The following is a 16,748-nucleotide window of genomic DNA, read 5'->3' as shown; positions in this document are numbered from 1 at the left end:
TGATTGACTGTTTCTGGTATAGAACAAAGATACTGAAAGTCTCTTGGAGGCAGCCAAAGCAGTCTTTGTCTGCCAACGGCAAGCTAGTGTAAGGAACAGTTCACCTTCAAAACTGCTTGTTTTTTAAAGCTATGAAAAAGTTTGGTTTGGGTGTTTAAAAAAGAAGAGGTTTTACTGGCTCTATTTTCTACTTACATAACACCCGAGGAAAAACTGGTGTTAGTAAGGACCAAAGGTCATACATATCATATATTTTAATTATTCTCCTTAATTTCAAATCCATTCACCTCAACTTTTTTAATAAAAAAATTCTAGAGACTTGCCCTGTGTAAAACCTTATGCTAGAGGCACACAGAGTTGCTCCACGGTGACTGCCAGGAGCCTGTCCCCAGGAGCTCACAGCATGGTGGGACTCTGAGAACTAACACTTTTGAGACAAGCAGTCATAATCAAGGAAGAAGCCAAGCCCTGGCTGGAATGAGGGACAGGGTGGCTACATCTGGGGAAGCAGGGGAACCCTCCCTCACCTCTGAGTGTATTTTCAGGGTTCCTTCATCTACCTGCACAGGGAAGGCCATAGCATGAGGGGAAGAAACCCACTTCACAAGCACACAAGAGGCAAGCGCTGAAACCCTGACAACTCCTTCACTACCTCCTACCTCACTCTCAGCAGCCTGTGACAACAGGCTCACAAGCACTTAAAACTGCCTTTACACTCTTCCCTTGGCAAGACCAAGGCTATGTCACCCACAGGAATCACACTCTGCATCACTTGAGAAGATGTGTGTATTTACAATGGAAAGACAGACAGAAAGTGCTTTCATCACTCCACACAGGCAATAACATGGCAGCCATCCAAGAGCTCCTGTAAATAAGCCCCTCCAAGAGAAGAAGATTTAAGAACTGTGTGCTAGGCAGCAGGAGGTTGTACAACAGGCCTGGATGACCTATGGATGTATGCAGACACCATTACAGCAAAACCCTTCCTCTTACACGGCTGAAACCCAGGCACTAAAGAGTTGAGTTGGAGCTGCTGTGTGTCACAGCATCCCACACAGACAGAGGACTAATAAAAGGTTCCTTCCCCCAAGCCCTGGGGTAAAACCCGAGGCTGTTTATTATGGCTCCAAAGGTCAAAATTAATAGCATGAATTGAGTCTTCTTCTTGCTCTTTGAAACTCCTTGTCAAGTGGTAGAGCCAGCTGGGCACACAACTCTGATATGCAGATCGTAAGGCTTATGAACAGATAAAATGAATTACAATGAGCTAGGCCCATCATATTTCAACTCTCTAATGGGCAGGAAGGTCTCTCTCTCTCTCTCTCTCTCTACCCAAGCACTGTCCAAATGTTTCTTCTTAAGAGTCAATTTGAGGCCATTTAAAGTCCTCAAGAATCTGCACAGCATCTTATTAGCAAAGAAGTCTGGAGCGAGCTCAAAGGTCTTAAAATTGAAATCATCCTAAGAACAGGATAAGGAAGTAACTCAAAAATAATGGTGGTTGCCAGGCTCCTGAATATTTACATACATCATTTCATTTTGATCCCCACTAGTCCCAAAAGAAAAGTTCCACTTTAAACATGTGGAAACTGAGGAACAAGGAGGCTAAGTGTTTGCCCAGGTAAATCCAACATTCTCATCCGAGTGAGTCTGCCATAGTGTTATGTTTCTGTCCAACATTTCATGAGCAATGAATAGCACAGGAGATGCTATCAGACTTTCTGTTCCCTCATGAAATTTCATGTATATTCTATGGCTACATGCCTGGGAATCTGCCGTCCTTAATCAACTAAAAATAAGATTTCACAAGTGAAAAAATTATTTACAAGGAAACTGATATGCTAGGCAGTGGTGGCACACGCCTTTAATTCCAGCACTAGGAAGGCAGAGGCAGGTGGACTTTTGAGTTTGAGGTCAGCCTGGTCTACAGAGTGAGTTCCAGGACAGGCAGAGCTACACAGAGAAACCCTGTCTCAGAAACAAAACAAAACAAACCTGGCCTATCTGGTGCACACCTTGCGGCAGAGAGACACACATGGACACTAGAATACGTGATTCCCTATTGCAGAACTTCGAGACTAACTGGAAATGGATGCATTTCCAAATCACCACCCAAAGCAGAGGAAAAATCACAGGAATCAGAGAAAACTGAAAGTCCATAAAGTATTCAAATATGTGGGCCACTAATATGTACCAGAAGAGATGTAGCAACTGGTAATCTCCACTTGTTTTCTCTAGGTAATAACTTTAAGGTTTTTCTTCACAGTCAGTCTCTTTTGGGGGAAAGCTGCCTCCAGCTCTGGTCTCATTTGTCTACAATCGCACAGCCTCTAGCAGAACCCAACTACCCCATCTGCTGTTTGAGTAGCAGCAATTCTTAGACTGCACCTTACTACTTCAACAGCAAATGCCAATGCTAGCAAACACAACTAAACTAAAACAGCTCTACGAACTTTATGAAGACATCCACCAAGTGTTCACGCACCCCACCCCCAACAAAACTTGGCCTGCTCTCATTCATCAGCTACGTGCTGCACACTCTTCTTCACCTGGAATGGCGTCTCTCAAGCTAAAGGAATCCCAGTGGTCTGCCTCCAGGAAGAACGGGGCTCACAATACCAAAGCATGGAACCTGTGCCAGTTATAAAATAGGTGCTCCTGTTAAGAACCAGCTGAGAAACCATATTACTTAAGGCAAGAGTCCTTAACCCCAGGTGCCTCGCAGTCACCGCAGAAGCTGTAAGGTCATGCCAATGCCTGGGCCTTGCCCCAGACCAACACGATATGATCTGTGAAGCTCAGGCTCAGCATGGATGGATAGTACTGCTGTTTTTAGTTGTGTGCATGTATGTTCGTGTACGTCTCTCTCTCTCTCTCTCTCTCTCTCTCCCTCTCTCTCTCTCTCTCTCTGTGTGTGTGTGTGTGCATACAGGTGCAGATATATGAGCATGGAGACCAGAGGTTGGTATTAGGTGTCTTCCTCAATCACTTCCCAACCTGGGGCTCACAGATTTCGCTAGAGCTGCTGGTCAGCAAAGCCCAGGGATTCTCTTGTCTCTGCTTGGTCAGTGTTGAGATTACAGATCTCACTGTGGCACCCCACTTTTTAAGAAAATGAGTGCTAGGGATCAAACTCAAGTCCTAGTGTTTGTACCAGTCCTTACCAATTAAGCCATCTCCCTTATTGCCCTGCCCATGAATGCATTTTTTTAAGGCTTCTCAAATGACTCCCAAGTAGAGTCAGGGTTGAAAATTATCATCAAACTTAAGTATTTTTAGAGTGAACCTCCAAATTTACTGAATGGTACAACCACCACAAGTCTCCTTCCCGCCCCCTACACCTGGTACATGACACACCCACACAGTGTTACCCTTAACTAGGTCTCGTTAGTCATTTGATTATAGTGAAATGCTCAACTACAGTACTTGAGGACACTCGTCACACCCCAGTGGCCTCAGCTTATTCTGAGATCCCAGGCTGTATGTGGCTTTGGAGGAGGCCATGTTCAGATGCTGAAGTGGAGCTGAGTGTGACTGGCAGTGTCCAACAAGGAGGTAGCTCAGCTCAGCTCAGCTCCCTGACAGGAGGAAACCTTCCGAGCCCGGCATGATTATCAGACTCTTTGTGCTCTTAAAGGAGAGTAATTATAGGCGTGTGAGAAAGGGGAAGCACTCCCCGAGGAACTCTTCCTCACACGCTTCCCAAGAGGCACGAGGGCCATTAAAAATTCCATGATGAAGAGGAAAAACAGCCTGGGAACAGCCAGGAGGCAATACAGCAAATTAATACAGCAGCCTCCTCAGGGGAAGCTGCGATAAAACAGGAAACACTTCTCTCTTTGCAAAATAAAATTATACCACTAATGATAACACAGTCACCACACACGCGCACAAATCGTTCTAATGATGGGGGTAAAATTCCCAGTGCTGCCCAGATGCTTGGAAAGAAATTTCTCCCTACTACAAATAAAATGGGACAAGGAAGAGATAAACTCTCCATTCGAAACACCCTTTAGTGCTGTCACTCGGCTGCCTCTTCCCTAGCACTCTGCTCCTCCACACCCTGTCCCTGATACCAGGCTTCAGCTAACCAGTCCACTCTTCCTAAAACCCACTGCATGGTTCCAATCCCATCTTACGAGCTGGAGTGACACCTTGCTGCACGGGACCTCAGTGCTGAACACTATCCCCAAGACCTCAGTGTTTCTCACTCCTGTTTTCTGAAACCTTCACTTCAGACAACTTTAGACGTCTGTGCTGACCATTCTCACAGAGCAGCACCTGACAAATCATCACGTGAGCTTCATTAAGTGAAAACTGTTAGGAAGAGCAGATATTATACACATCACACACACATGTGGTTTTAGGACAAACACACATATAACGTAAAACAAAGAAAAATGTAAGGATAAGGTAATGAATGTTAATTCAAACTTTTTTCTTCCCCAAACTCAAAAGAGCATGCATGCAGCCTACTAACTTGGACTGTTACCTAAAGATAAGACAAAGACAACTGGCAATCGTCTCCATTCTCTCTCCTTGTTTCTAGCAAGAGCTCAAAGCAGCAGCGGCACGGCCCTCAGCTGTGTGCACCAGAAGCTTGGCTGAAACTAATGTTCCCAAGGCTAGACACACACATCTTCAGTCAAGAGAGCAACAATAATGATATTACAGGATGTGCAGAGGATCAGGAATCCAGCTCTGGGTCCTGGCCACGGACAAGGCTTCTAATGGAAGAGAGAAGAGGCAATGCTCCCCTTAGCGCACCCCAGGTAGTAGATGTGAGGAAGGAGGGCAGAGTAATCCCGTGTGCTGGATTTTGTGGTGTTGCTCAGCTGGTTGTCCCAAAGACCACACACGGCCACTGCTCTAGTATCAAAACAAAATACAGAGGTGTGCTCTTCTTCGGACTAAAATCTGGAAAACTTCCCACGGGCCTGCATTAGGAGCCTTGCCTGTGTGTGTCATAGCTTTTCTGTGCAAACTGTTATCATAGCTGTCAGTTTCCATACCTGATTTTTTCATTAGAGCTTGAGTTCTAGACAAAGAGCCTAGTATATAGTAGGGAGTCAGCAAATGGTGAATGAATGAATGAATGAATGAATGAATGAAAATCAAGCAGCCTGACACTGAAGGAAAGGCCTATGGGAGAAGTTTGTATCACCCCACTTTTCCACATTCACAGCAACACTATTTACAGTGGCCTTTCTTCTCAAAAGACTATGCTTATTAAAATACTTCTTAGAAAGATCTAGCAGCAGATTATGAACTATGGCTCACCATCCAAATCCTATGGAGCTATGTCCAAAGAACCGTTAACTTCTACCATGGAGTCTACAGGACGAGTCTGAGCACACTGACTTAAGAGCTGACTAATAAAACAAAACAAAACAAAACAAACAAACAAACAAACAAAACAGAAGACAGGCATTTGTGAGGCAGTGGCAGGTGGATTTCTGTGAGTTCAAGGCCAGCCTACTTTATACAGCTGCAAGACAGCCAGGGTTACATATGAGAGAGCCTGTTTCAAACAAACAAACAAAACCAACCAACCAACCAAAAACAAAACAACAACAACAAAGCATCAGAACCTTGGAAATGAAATCCTTTCTGCTACCAAAACTAGAACAAGAGCTCCTTGGTCTAAACTCTTAGCTGTTCTACACACAATAACACTGCTAAGAAATGCCATCATCAAACTTCCATGTCACCTGAACTAAGAGAATCCGTATGACATGACAAACAAAATGTCTAACAAGTGCCAGACCTATGTGCAGGGATTTGTCAGGGAATAAGACAAGGTCTCTGCATCACAGTGAGAAAGCCAATGGGGTAGGGCTAGAATTTTAAAGAAACTGGTATACAGCGTATTACAGACAGGGTAAACACTGCATGGAAAGATACAGTAACCAGATGGGGCAGCCGTGACCCCTAGGTATCCAGGGGCTCCAAGAGCTTTCCAGGCAAAGCAAAATGAGAGCAAGGGCCACGACCACACGGGCTGCCATTGTATAAGGAAATGGAGCTCCCTGGTACTGCCTGATACTGAGGGGCAGGACTGGATAAGAGGAAGGTGGCCATGTTGGCAGAAACCAGATTATTCAGGGCTTTGCAGGTCAGGACAAGAGGCATTAATAATGTTCTTTGAGGATGGGCTTTTAGCAGCAGAAATAATGTGAAATGTAAGGCAGAAGACATAGGCCACAGTGCAGATTGAATCACAGAGGCATGTGATCACAGGAAAAACTCCTCAGGCCTCAGCCCGCTTCTGCATCTGTGAAACTCCAACTTACCTCTGAAGATTGCTGTGAGGATCAAATTGGATCCTCTGCACATATACTGTATAATCTCAAGTGTTATGAAAAGGGACACAGAATTTTCCAAAAGAAAATAATAGCCACTGGAAGCCAATTACCTGGCAGAGCAGTGTGCAGGTGAGCACCTTCGATGAGAAGCATCAGCAAGAACATCCAGGGAGTAAAGAGGGGAGAGTGGATTAAACTGTGGGGATGAATGAGATTATTTCAGTATGGCTTAAATCAAACAGGCCTGATTTCAAAAAGCAGCCTACATGCTTTCTTTAACAATGTCCAACCCTCCTGTCATGAACACCACCACCATTCAATAAGGGTATGCATGTCTAACCTTACGTCCATAAATGTCCCAGCACAGAACAAACAACTATTGCCTGCCAAACAAAACATTCATGCACTAATCACTTACAAGCCAAACACAGTACTTCTTAATGGACAGTCCAGGAACTTACACCTCACTAATATCCACTGTGTATCAGCCCTTTCCCAAGAGGGCTAGCATAAAATTACCTTTTCAGGGACAACTGCAGAGCACACTCCAGTGCAATGGTGAGAATAGTGTAAAGAGAAGGTGCCTGGAGTTAGAGTGCCCAGCTGAGTGTACCATCGAGCTGCTGTGCATTTAAGAGTGGCATCACCTGCGAGCTTTGCTAGCCTGCTCTCCAGGGTGGATCACTGGCCATCTTACCTGTCTTATAATAGGGTTACTGGCAGGACTAGCTCAAGTACTGCTTTTCAGGCCATAAAGCAATTTCAGTTTCTATTGACCTTAAAAGACGACTGAGAGAAGGTGAAGAGTTCAGTGCGTGTGTTAGCAGGACATCCTCAGCATCAAAACTATAAACCCAAAAATGAGGCTGATGATCAAATGGGGTACTGTGTACAAAGCACTGAGGATCAAATGGGGTACTGTGTACACTGCACTGCACTTTGTCCCACACTAAGCATTCCTTTGAAAAATGGGTAATTTAACGACTTAAGAGAGAAAGAGTGGTAATTGAAATGGACTTTAAAAGAACAGAAGTGACACTGGTATTCACTGCTCTGCAACTTAGGAAAATAGCTGAGACTCATGGTGCATGTTGTTTACTGTACATCACTAACGTGGAGCAAGTGATGGCCACAAGTCCCCTTCTGCCTCTGCATGCTCTGAAGCAAATATGATCCACACTCTAGCTTAACAGTCCCGAGTCTCTTGCATGCCAGCCACCTTCACGACCCCTTCCTTGCCTGCCCACGACCTGCACTACTGTTTATCTACTCACACTCAACTTTGCTGTTTCCACAGAGTAAGCCTGACATAGCGATTACACTTTTTCTAATGTTTATTATAATATGTAACTTAAGATTCATTACCTAGAATCACCTCATCAACACACCTTGGTTTTTATCTTCCATACTGTTCTCGTTAACTGTGAACCAACAACTTCACAGTGAACTTTCCAAGTGTGAACTGTGTAACATAATACGCTACTAAGTAGTAGCCAAAAAGGCCACCCACCAAGCAAGGAGCAAGAGGAAGTCTAAGAACTTTCCCCCATCAGTTTCCATCAATTTCACTGAGGTAAAGCAACCCCATCCCTGTACTGAAAACAGTTCAAGCCTCTATAAAAATAACCATGACCACTACGATGAGTCGTTTTTAAATCATGGATACCACTCAAAGGCCTGAAATATCTGGGTCCCCCTAAAGGAGGAGCCAGGGAAAAAAAAGACTAATAAACCAAAATCAACCCAGGCTTCCCTTGAAATGTGTGTTACTAGTAAGAAACTGACATTTGCAGTGGAACCCAAGAGAGAACTGGCTACAGTTCTCGGAGATGAGCGTGTGGCAGTCGAGGAACACAGCTCTCAGGAATCTTACTCACCTCGTGTGCACAAGCAGAAACGGAAGGAGAACCAGAAGCCAATGCTCTAGCCTTTCTAAAGAAGAGGAAACTGAATGATAAAGATGGCCACGAAGAGTGATCTTACCTGATTCCGTTCCCTTTTCCCAGCTGATGGTAACCAGAAACTAAGGAGAGAATAACAGGAAAGATGACGGTAAGAGGTGCTAGGAAAGTGCGCATGAAGAGAACGGGGTAGGGGGCGCTGCAGCAAGGACGGAGAAGGACTGGGAGACTGGCCATGGGTGAAGTAACCCTGACTACAGCCTGACAGCCCTTATCTCGGTTGTACAGTCAGAAGAGGGCTCTAACTCCAAAACTAGACTAGGTGAGACATGGGTGCTGACCACGGCTTGTAAGGAATAAGATGCTTTAGCATATACAAATGTGGGGCTTTGGCACGTGTGCAGGTGTGTATGGCATGTGTATGTGTCTGCAGTTGTGTAAGTTCACAGGTGCACATGTGGTTGCACCTGGCCAGAGGTTGATGCCTGGCACCTTGCTGGATCAGTTTCCACTTCATTTACTGAGCCACGATCTCTCACTGACCTCGAGCTCACTGCTAGCCTGCTTGCCCTGGGATCTACTTCTCAAGTGCTGCTCTTACAGGCAGGCCCGCCACACCTGCCTGCTTGCATATGTGGGTGCTGGGGACCCAGACTCAAGTCCTTATGCTTGATTCACCGAACCCTCTCTCCAGCCCCAATATGTATGAATTTATTCAGCAAATATTTAAATTTTTGCCACACAAGACCCAGCAGGAAGGAAAAACACAGAGCAGAGCCGCTGTTTGGGAGATGAAGCTTTTACAAGAAAGGCGGGCGACTCCTGAATAGTTACATCTGGGCTTCCCACTGTATTCACCGTGGTAACAAGGACAAAAAGATTTCTCCTTAAAGAGGTCTAAAGGAGAACAGAAGCAATCAGCTTTTGTTTTAAATGACTATTTAAAACAAAAAAAAATTTTTTTGAAATTTTTATTAGTTATTTTATTTATTTGTATTTCAAATGTTATCCCCCTTTCTGGTTTCCCACCCTCCTCCCCCCTGCTTCTATGAGGGTGCTTCCTCACCCACTCCCACCTCACCACCCTAGCATCCCCTATGCTGGGGCATCAAGCCTTCACAGGACCAAGGGCCTCCCCTCCCACTGATGCTAGATAAGGCCATCCTCTGCTACATATGTGGCTGGAGCCATGGGTCCCTCCATGTGTACTCCTTGGTTGGTGGTTTAATCCCTGGAAGCTCAGAGCGGGCAGCTGGGGGGCATCTGGTTGGTAGATACTGTGGCTCTTCCTATGGGGTTGCAAACTCCTTCAGCAACTCACTCCTTCCCCTAACTCCATTAAAATAAAACTTTTAAAAGTGAAAAATGCATTTAAAACATGGCATCTTGCTCCTCTTCCCCTCCTCTCTGTGCGCTCGCCTTTTCTCTTTTTCTCTTCCCCTTCCCCTCTTCTCTCCCAGGGCAACTCCCCTGACCTCCTCAATCCTTAGGGCCAGTGAACTCGCCAGAGGCAGCTTCCCAACAAACCTGGCTATAAAATAAAATAAAACATGGCATCTTAGTGGAGGACACCTAGAAATATAACAGACAACAAAATGAACACTAATCTAGAAGGGAAAAGGAAACCATTCTCATAATTTGGGGGCATTAGCTATCTTAAATCTTGTTTGTTAGTGTGTGTGCCACAGCACCCATGGGGTCAGTCTGTAGAGGTGGTTCTTTTCTCTCCCCAAGGACTCTGGGACTGAACTCCGGTCCTCACACGGGAGCAGGTACTTTTAGCCTGGGAGCCATCTTGCCAGCCTGACTTCAGCCATCTTAACTGCTAGGAAGCACTAATCTTTACGATCTCCTCTTGCGGCTCTCAAGTCTAATATCAAGGTTGCTTTATAAACGCCTCCTCTGCCTCCATCTCCAAGGTGCAGGCTAGGCCAGCCGGTGGGCGGGGTGCTCAGCCACTCACTCTGTCTGCCGGGGGTCACTGATGGTATGGCTGATCCTCTCAGTCCCCAGGCTGCTCATGCTCGCCTCCTGAGAGGACAAGAAGAAAAGTGTCATCTAAGCACATGCTGAGAGGACAAGAACAAGAGTGTCATCTAAGTACACAAGCAAATGTGGACAACGCAAGCTGTCCCCAAGCTCAAGTTTCTCCTAACTAAGCCAGCCAAGCAGCCTCAAGTTTATGTCAACCTTAAAAATCAACAGTAACTGTTTTTTATGTGAATATATCTTAGAAGTATTATATACTACCTAGCTATTCTCTGCTGATCCAAATATAAATAAAAAGCCTTTAAAAAGGCTGTTATAAATACTGTTTGTTGGACTTGGGGTTTATTCTGTTTTAAATTTAGCTTTGTGTAAATATGTGGGGCTGTACACGTGTATAGGCATGTGTAAGAGTATATATGGAAGCCAGAGGACCATCTTCAGCATGTGTTAGTGTATGTATGTACAGAATCTAGGATCATCTCCAACATGCATGTGTGTGTGTATGTACAGAATCCAGGCCCATCTCCAGCATGCATGAGTATGTATGTGTACAGAAGCCAGAGAACCATCTCCAGTATCATTCTTCAAGCATTGTCTACACCTTAGCCAGAGCTTACCATACACACTAGACTATCTGGCTAGTGAGCTTCGGGTCTCTCCCTGTCTCCATCTCCCCAGTGCTGGAATTACAAGCATGCCACCACACCTGAAGCTTTTTCCCCCCCTCACATGGGTGGGGAACAGACTCAAGTTCTCTAGAAACGCTTCACCAGCTTGGGCTGTCTCTCCAGCCATAAGTTTATTTTTTGATTGGCACATAAGTGAAATATAAAACTAATATAAAGTGATGTTTCAACATGTATATACACTGTTTATTGTTTGCATGTGTATGTAATTTTAATGTAGGAATACTTCCAGGAGTACTAATATACTAATACTTACTATAGTACTAAAGTATAAAGAATAGAAAAGCTTTTTCAGAAGACTCACTTTTGTTGTTGTTTTGAGGCATGGTTTCACTATGTAGATAAAGCTGGTCTTGTTCAAAGCCTGCTCCAGATTCCCAAGTATTGAGAATGGAGGTCTATGTCACCAAACTCAACAACAGGAGCCAGATTTGAACAGAAGAACACACTCAGCTCCATGAACTATCTGACTGAGGCTCAACAACACCACAGGCGAAGCCTAAATATCTGTGCGCTAAATACGTGTTACAGAACTGCTACTTAGAAAAATAATCAGCCAGGCTGGACACACAAAGTTCAATAGCAGAGTGCTTGCCTAGAATGCACAAGGCAGGCCCTGAATTCAATCCCTACCACCACAAGAAACAAAAACCACAAGAATCATCACCATGTTCTGTCCCTTGCACATCAAAGTCAAAGCAGAAGGCTGTATGAACTGACTCTTACATTTGGGGCTCTACGGACTGCAGTGTGAAAGCATACTGTAACCCCACAGCAAGCAGTCACCTCCACTGAAGAGCGCAGGCACTCTCCTCCTGTAACTGTAACACTTTTACATGATATTGCCACAGCAACCCACACAGAGCCCAGAGTAAGTGCTAAGGTGACAGGTCACGTCAGAGGCATGAGTGTCAGCACTACTCAAACACATCTGTATCTTGGCAGATGTTGTTTGTATTCAACTGTGTGTATGAATTAACCTGAAGAGTAGGAAACACACTTCAGTAGAAGCACCAGCTTTAGAAAAATTAATTTGAGGTCAGATTCTAAACAGAGGCAGAGCTAAGTGGAAGGCCCATACACACTAATTTTTTATCCTCTGGCTATGGCTCCAGGTCAGAGACAGAGAATGGTAGAGGGGCCAAGGGAAAAGATGGGTGAAAAATGAGCTATTTATTAAAGCAGAAAAATTATTAACTTAAAATGCCGTAATATTTAAATTTACAGTTTATTACTGTGTAAATTACAAGCAGTACTTTATGTAATTAGCAGCTCACTGGCAGGGAACTGTGAATGAAACTCATTATTTATGATTACAGTTTAGAAAGAGAGGAGAGGGACTGGGGAGGGGAGGGAGCGGTGACCTCTGCTAGAAATGACAGAGCTCCCTTTAAGGTGATGAAGAGGAATTAAACAAGTGCGTATCGCCCTATTCACTTGAGATCATTAGCTGCACATCCAGTAAACCCTAGGTTCCTCCCAGGCACACTGAAGAGACCCTTCAAGATGAACGAACTCACTTCCAGGAAGCAGAAGGCTCTTACTTTATATGAGCCTAAAGCAAGGCAGCAGATGGTGGGGAGAACAGGACTCTGCTGCTCAACAGAAGGGGAAGCGAAACCTTCCCACTGTCCTCTACGGCAGAGCATCTCCTACCATCCTTAACCCCATCTACACAGACGCACTCCCTAAGCAGCACAGTGAGGGTCCATGGTCTGTAAATGGAGCACGTCAAAAGAAACATTGTGTGATTCCTTCAATGATCAAATGTGTCTCCAGTTAGAGACTGGAGCCATAATTCAAAGGTAAGAAATACGATCTGCTTGGAGAGGTAGCTCCGTAACTAAAGGCCTTGCTGCCAAGTCTAATGGCCTGAGTTCAATCCCTAGGATCCACATGGTGGAAGGAGGAGAGACTTCTGCAAGTCGTCCTCTGTAGTCAATATACACAAATTAACCTCACCTCTTTTCTTTTCTTCTCTTTTCTTTTCTTTTTCCATGTCCTAAGCTTCAGAAATTTGTCCTCTGGGTAGACTACAGTACAAAGCAGCAGCCAGAAGACTGACCGACAACCACATGCATGGCTTGGCAGACAGACAACCTTGTAGCAGGTGTTCTGAGTGCCTGACAAACTCTTCCTTACTGTGGTCCCCTGCCTGAATGAGGACCCTTTGCCTTAGCCTACTTCTCAGTCTCCAAGCTGGAATACAAATTAGGTCAAGCGCTAGGGGCATGCCTATAATCCTAGGATTCAGGGAGTTAGGATCATTTCAAATCGAAGGCCACAGAGCAAGTGAGACACAAAGCAAGTACTAGGCCAGTGTGGACTTCATAGAGACCTAAAAATAATAAGATAAATTCAATTTTAAAAGAAGAACATTACAAGGAGCTCCTATACTTCTGCAAAGCAAGCTTAGTGCTGTTCACGTGGGGGAGGGGTTGTTTGTTTCTGTGTGTTTACTGTTGCATCCTTTACATCAATTCTAGGACAAAAAGTCATCTTAGGATAAAAACACACTCCTGATTTCAGGAGTTGTAAAGAAGTCAAAAGAGATTGTTTAACGTATGCAATAATATAGGATTAGTCACAAGTGCAGGAAAGAGAGATGGAGCCAGCAGGTTTACACACAATGGAAGCTACAGGGGATGTTTGCTTGGTCAGAACTTCTAAAGTGCTTCTCTTTCACGTTTGTAGCCATTCAAATCCCACATAATGGTCATTACCCCTTCTCAATTCCCAGAACATTTCAGTTGGTTTCATTTACTCCAGAAAGTCTTGTGATGCCTTCAATTGTCAGTAGGGCATGCAAATCCCATGGGGACTACCACCTTCCCACAGCACAGGAGAAACTATGAAATCTGTCACCTTCCCAGGCAGCCTTCTCCGCCCCTTCCTGAGGCAACGAGCTGCAGCTCCTGGCAACCGATTCAGACGACCATGGTATCCTGTGGAAAGAAGGCCTCAGTTATTGAATGCACAAGATACGTGAGCACAGATGTTTTAACACACTGGAACCCTTACCCCAGCATCCTCACAAGCCTATCTGACAAAGACTTACTGTGCCCATATCTTTGTCCTGAGCAGTATGATGGCAGGTGAGCCATGCTAAGTAGACAATGGTTGATTGTCACTTCCTGAGAGTCCTAAATGTACTCGGCTAAAGAAACCTGTACACCAGTCCTCTTCCTTGTCACACATCTTAGGCAATGGTTCTGACATTCCTAAGAGTGAAATGACTTGGTCACGAGTATGGAGCTAACTAAAATAGAAGTACCATCACATTTCTGTCCCCTGTCATGGGCCATTTCCACTCCATTCTGCTACTTTAGAACTGAAAAAAAGCTGATATGCATTTGTGTCAAAATACACACTAAGAGGATCGTAAATGTAAACAATTACATTTAAAGAAGTATTTTTAAACCATCCACTTAAAAATGCCATCATTTCTTGCATGTGAACATCCTTACAAAAGCCTGTCCCTTGTAAGAGCCAAGCTTCCAAGCTTCCAATGAGCACTCAAAAAGTAATGCATCAGCATTGCCATGATATGTGTCTGCGACTGATGCCAGGCTTCCTAAATGCAGCACACACTGGTGATGCGTCCCAAGAACCTACATGGACTGACTTAGGAGAAGAGAACTCTGAGCTTTGAGACTCACCCTTGAATCCCGTAGAACCCTGAGTTAACTCCACGATTCAGAGAGCAATGCATGGTCAAAGGTGTGCAAGTGCTCAGGCAGAGCACGCTGCGTCTTCCCACCGGGAAGATAAAGCGATGCCCTGGACTTTCATCGTCTCCACACTCACCTCTTTGAGCTGGCCGGGAAGGTAAAAGGAACGTGGGGTCTGAGAGTTTATCCAGGCCGGAGTCCATCCTTTCTACTTCAGTGCAGTGATCAGGAGCCCACTTGGGCAGAAGATTATGGACAGTGAATCCGGGGACACATTCTCCTTCATAAAACCAATCGCTCTGTTCATCATCTCCTAAAGCAAACAGATCGTGTCCTGAGCTGTCATGATAAAATCCAAATGCCAGGAGTTTCTCAGCGCCATAGTTGGGATACTTTCAAGTAAGCCAAGGTGCAAAAGAAGCTGTCCAGTCCCTCTTGGAGCACAGCAAGATGAAAACTGAGGCATCAACTTTGTTGCTCATGGATGGCGGTCTGTTTTCAGCACTTACACTGTAAAAGCTAAGATCTAGCCTCATGCCCTCCAGAATCCATGTGTAAAACCCGCAAATAATTTATCTCTTCCAAAACACACAATAGCTCCAAGTAATAGTGAGGCAATTAATTCCCAAAAGTTGGGGTTCAGCTAGTAAATGAAATCAGAATTTGAATCCAGAACTTGACAAAGCCTAAGGTACTTTCCATAAAAAACAAACTGTGTTCCCGACCATTATCCATGGTGTAAATAAATAAAGTTCAAAGCCATGAATGTTCCTCAATCCAAAAATTAGCTGTTATTGCTGGGGTGGGGGTATTATATATTTACATTTTATCATAATAGATCAGTAAAGAATGCCCACACTTTGTTTTAGCCTTGGTATCTCATTTGACAGGACAGAAAACAATTCTGAACTAGAAATCCAAGCTTCCAGGAAAAAAACACAACCACAGTAACAAGCAATAAAACTCCCTAAGGCTTTTCAAGAACTACGTCATTTGCCCGAGCCCACGCTGTTCATTAGGATCCCGACTAACCCATACATTCAAACTCTGGGCTCAAACTTCCAACTAGCTACAATAACAACAGCTCAGTTTCCACTACAGTGTATTCCTACCAGCAACAAGACATGCCATCCCCTTTCCAGACTACAGGAGTACAGTAAGATATTACAGCAGTAACTAGAGTTCATGTTGCCTTCATCCTCTCACACACCAGATCCCACCTCCCCACTGACACCCAAAATAATAATGACTCTTAGAATTAATGTGCAACTTTCCAAGGGGGCAGTGAGACCTGTATCCTGCAAATAGCAGCTATACCACCAAACACTAAAGAAGCTGCTCTTTGGTGTATAACCGTGTCTCACTATAAACATATGCTGCAAACAGCTGTCTCGCTCAGAAACAAGAATTCCCAAGCCTCAGCAAGCATCAGAAGCACAGAGGGCTTGCTGAAACCAGGATGTGGGGAAGTGAGGTGATGTGACAGACAGGAAGGAAGACACATGCCAGACAAAGTTTCTGATTCTGATTTGAACCAAATACAAGCAAGTTCCCTCATGAAGCTGAGTGTATGGGGAGCACAATGTGAGAGCACTATTCTACAACCAGCCAATGACATAGGAGGCTCAGGACAGTGTCTACGCTAGTTTATAAAGTTGACATGTCCACTCCATCTTATCCAGAAGCTTTCTCAGCACATGCACGGCAAGGTGCAAACCCATTAGGTTATGTTTTCTGACAATGAATTAGTTCAGAATTTTGGTTCTTACAGTTCACTCATGATCCAATAATAAACATTTTTAAAAGGACTTGTAGCTGGACATGGTGACACACTCCTTTAATCCCTCAGGAAGAACTCTGTGAGTTCTAGGACAGCCAGAACTACACAGAAAAACCCTCTCTCAAAAAAACCAAAAACAAATTGGGGGGTTGGGGTAACAACTCACTGAGCTAGAAGAGACTTAGGGAGACCACCATGCAAACTCCTCACGCTGCCCTGCCATTTTGTTTCTCTCTGCCTCCCGGGAGATCCTAGAGACAGCCTTGGCAGTGTGACCCTACTACATAGGGTTCCTACCCATGGAGTAGTCTAATTCGGTGGTTTCACTGCATCCTGCCTCACACTTACCCACGTTTGTCAACTTAACAGGGGCTCTTACATTCCAGGCAGTGTCTAAGGGGTCTGGAGAGATGACT

The 16,748-nt window shown here is 44.6% G+C and overlaps 1 protein-coding gene across 2 annotated transcripts in view; it reads right to left on the bottom strand.

Moving 5' to 3' along the window:
• The window catches only part of Gpatch2l (G-patch domain containing 2 like), a 49,769-nt gene that overhangs the window by 16,124 nt on the left and 16,897 nt on the right, over positions 1-16,748 (bottom strand). For both annotated transcript variants that reach the window (XM_021179228.3, XM_021179229.2), the window contains exons 4-8: positions 14,689-14,865; positions 13,747-13,826; positions 10,170-10,237; positions 8,289-8,328; positions 6,416-6,501 (exon numbers count right to left, since the gene is read on the bottom strand). In XM_021179228.3, coding sequence (XP_021034887.1) covers positions 6,416-6,501; positions 8,289-8,328; positions 10,170-10,237; positions 13,747-13,826; positions 14,689-14,865 — 451 coding nt within the window. The remainder of the gene's footprint in view (positions 1-6,415; positions 6,502-8,288; positions 8,329-10,169; positions 10,238-13,746; positions 13,827-14,688; positions 14,866-16,748) is intronic.

This window comes from Mus caroli, unplaced genomic scaffold, assembly GCF_978045245.1.
Source record: "Mus caroli unplaced genomic scaffold, Mus_caroli_1 scaffold_14, whole genome shotgun sequence".
NCBI lineage: Eukaryota > Metazoa > Chordata > Mammalia > Rodentia > Muridae > Mus > Mus caroli.
This window is presented reverse-complemented; position numbering and strand designations above follow the sequence as displayed.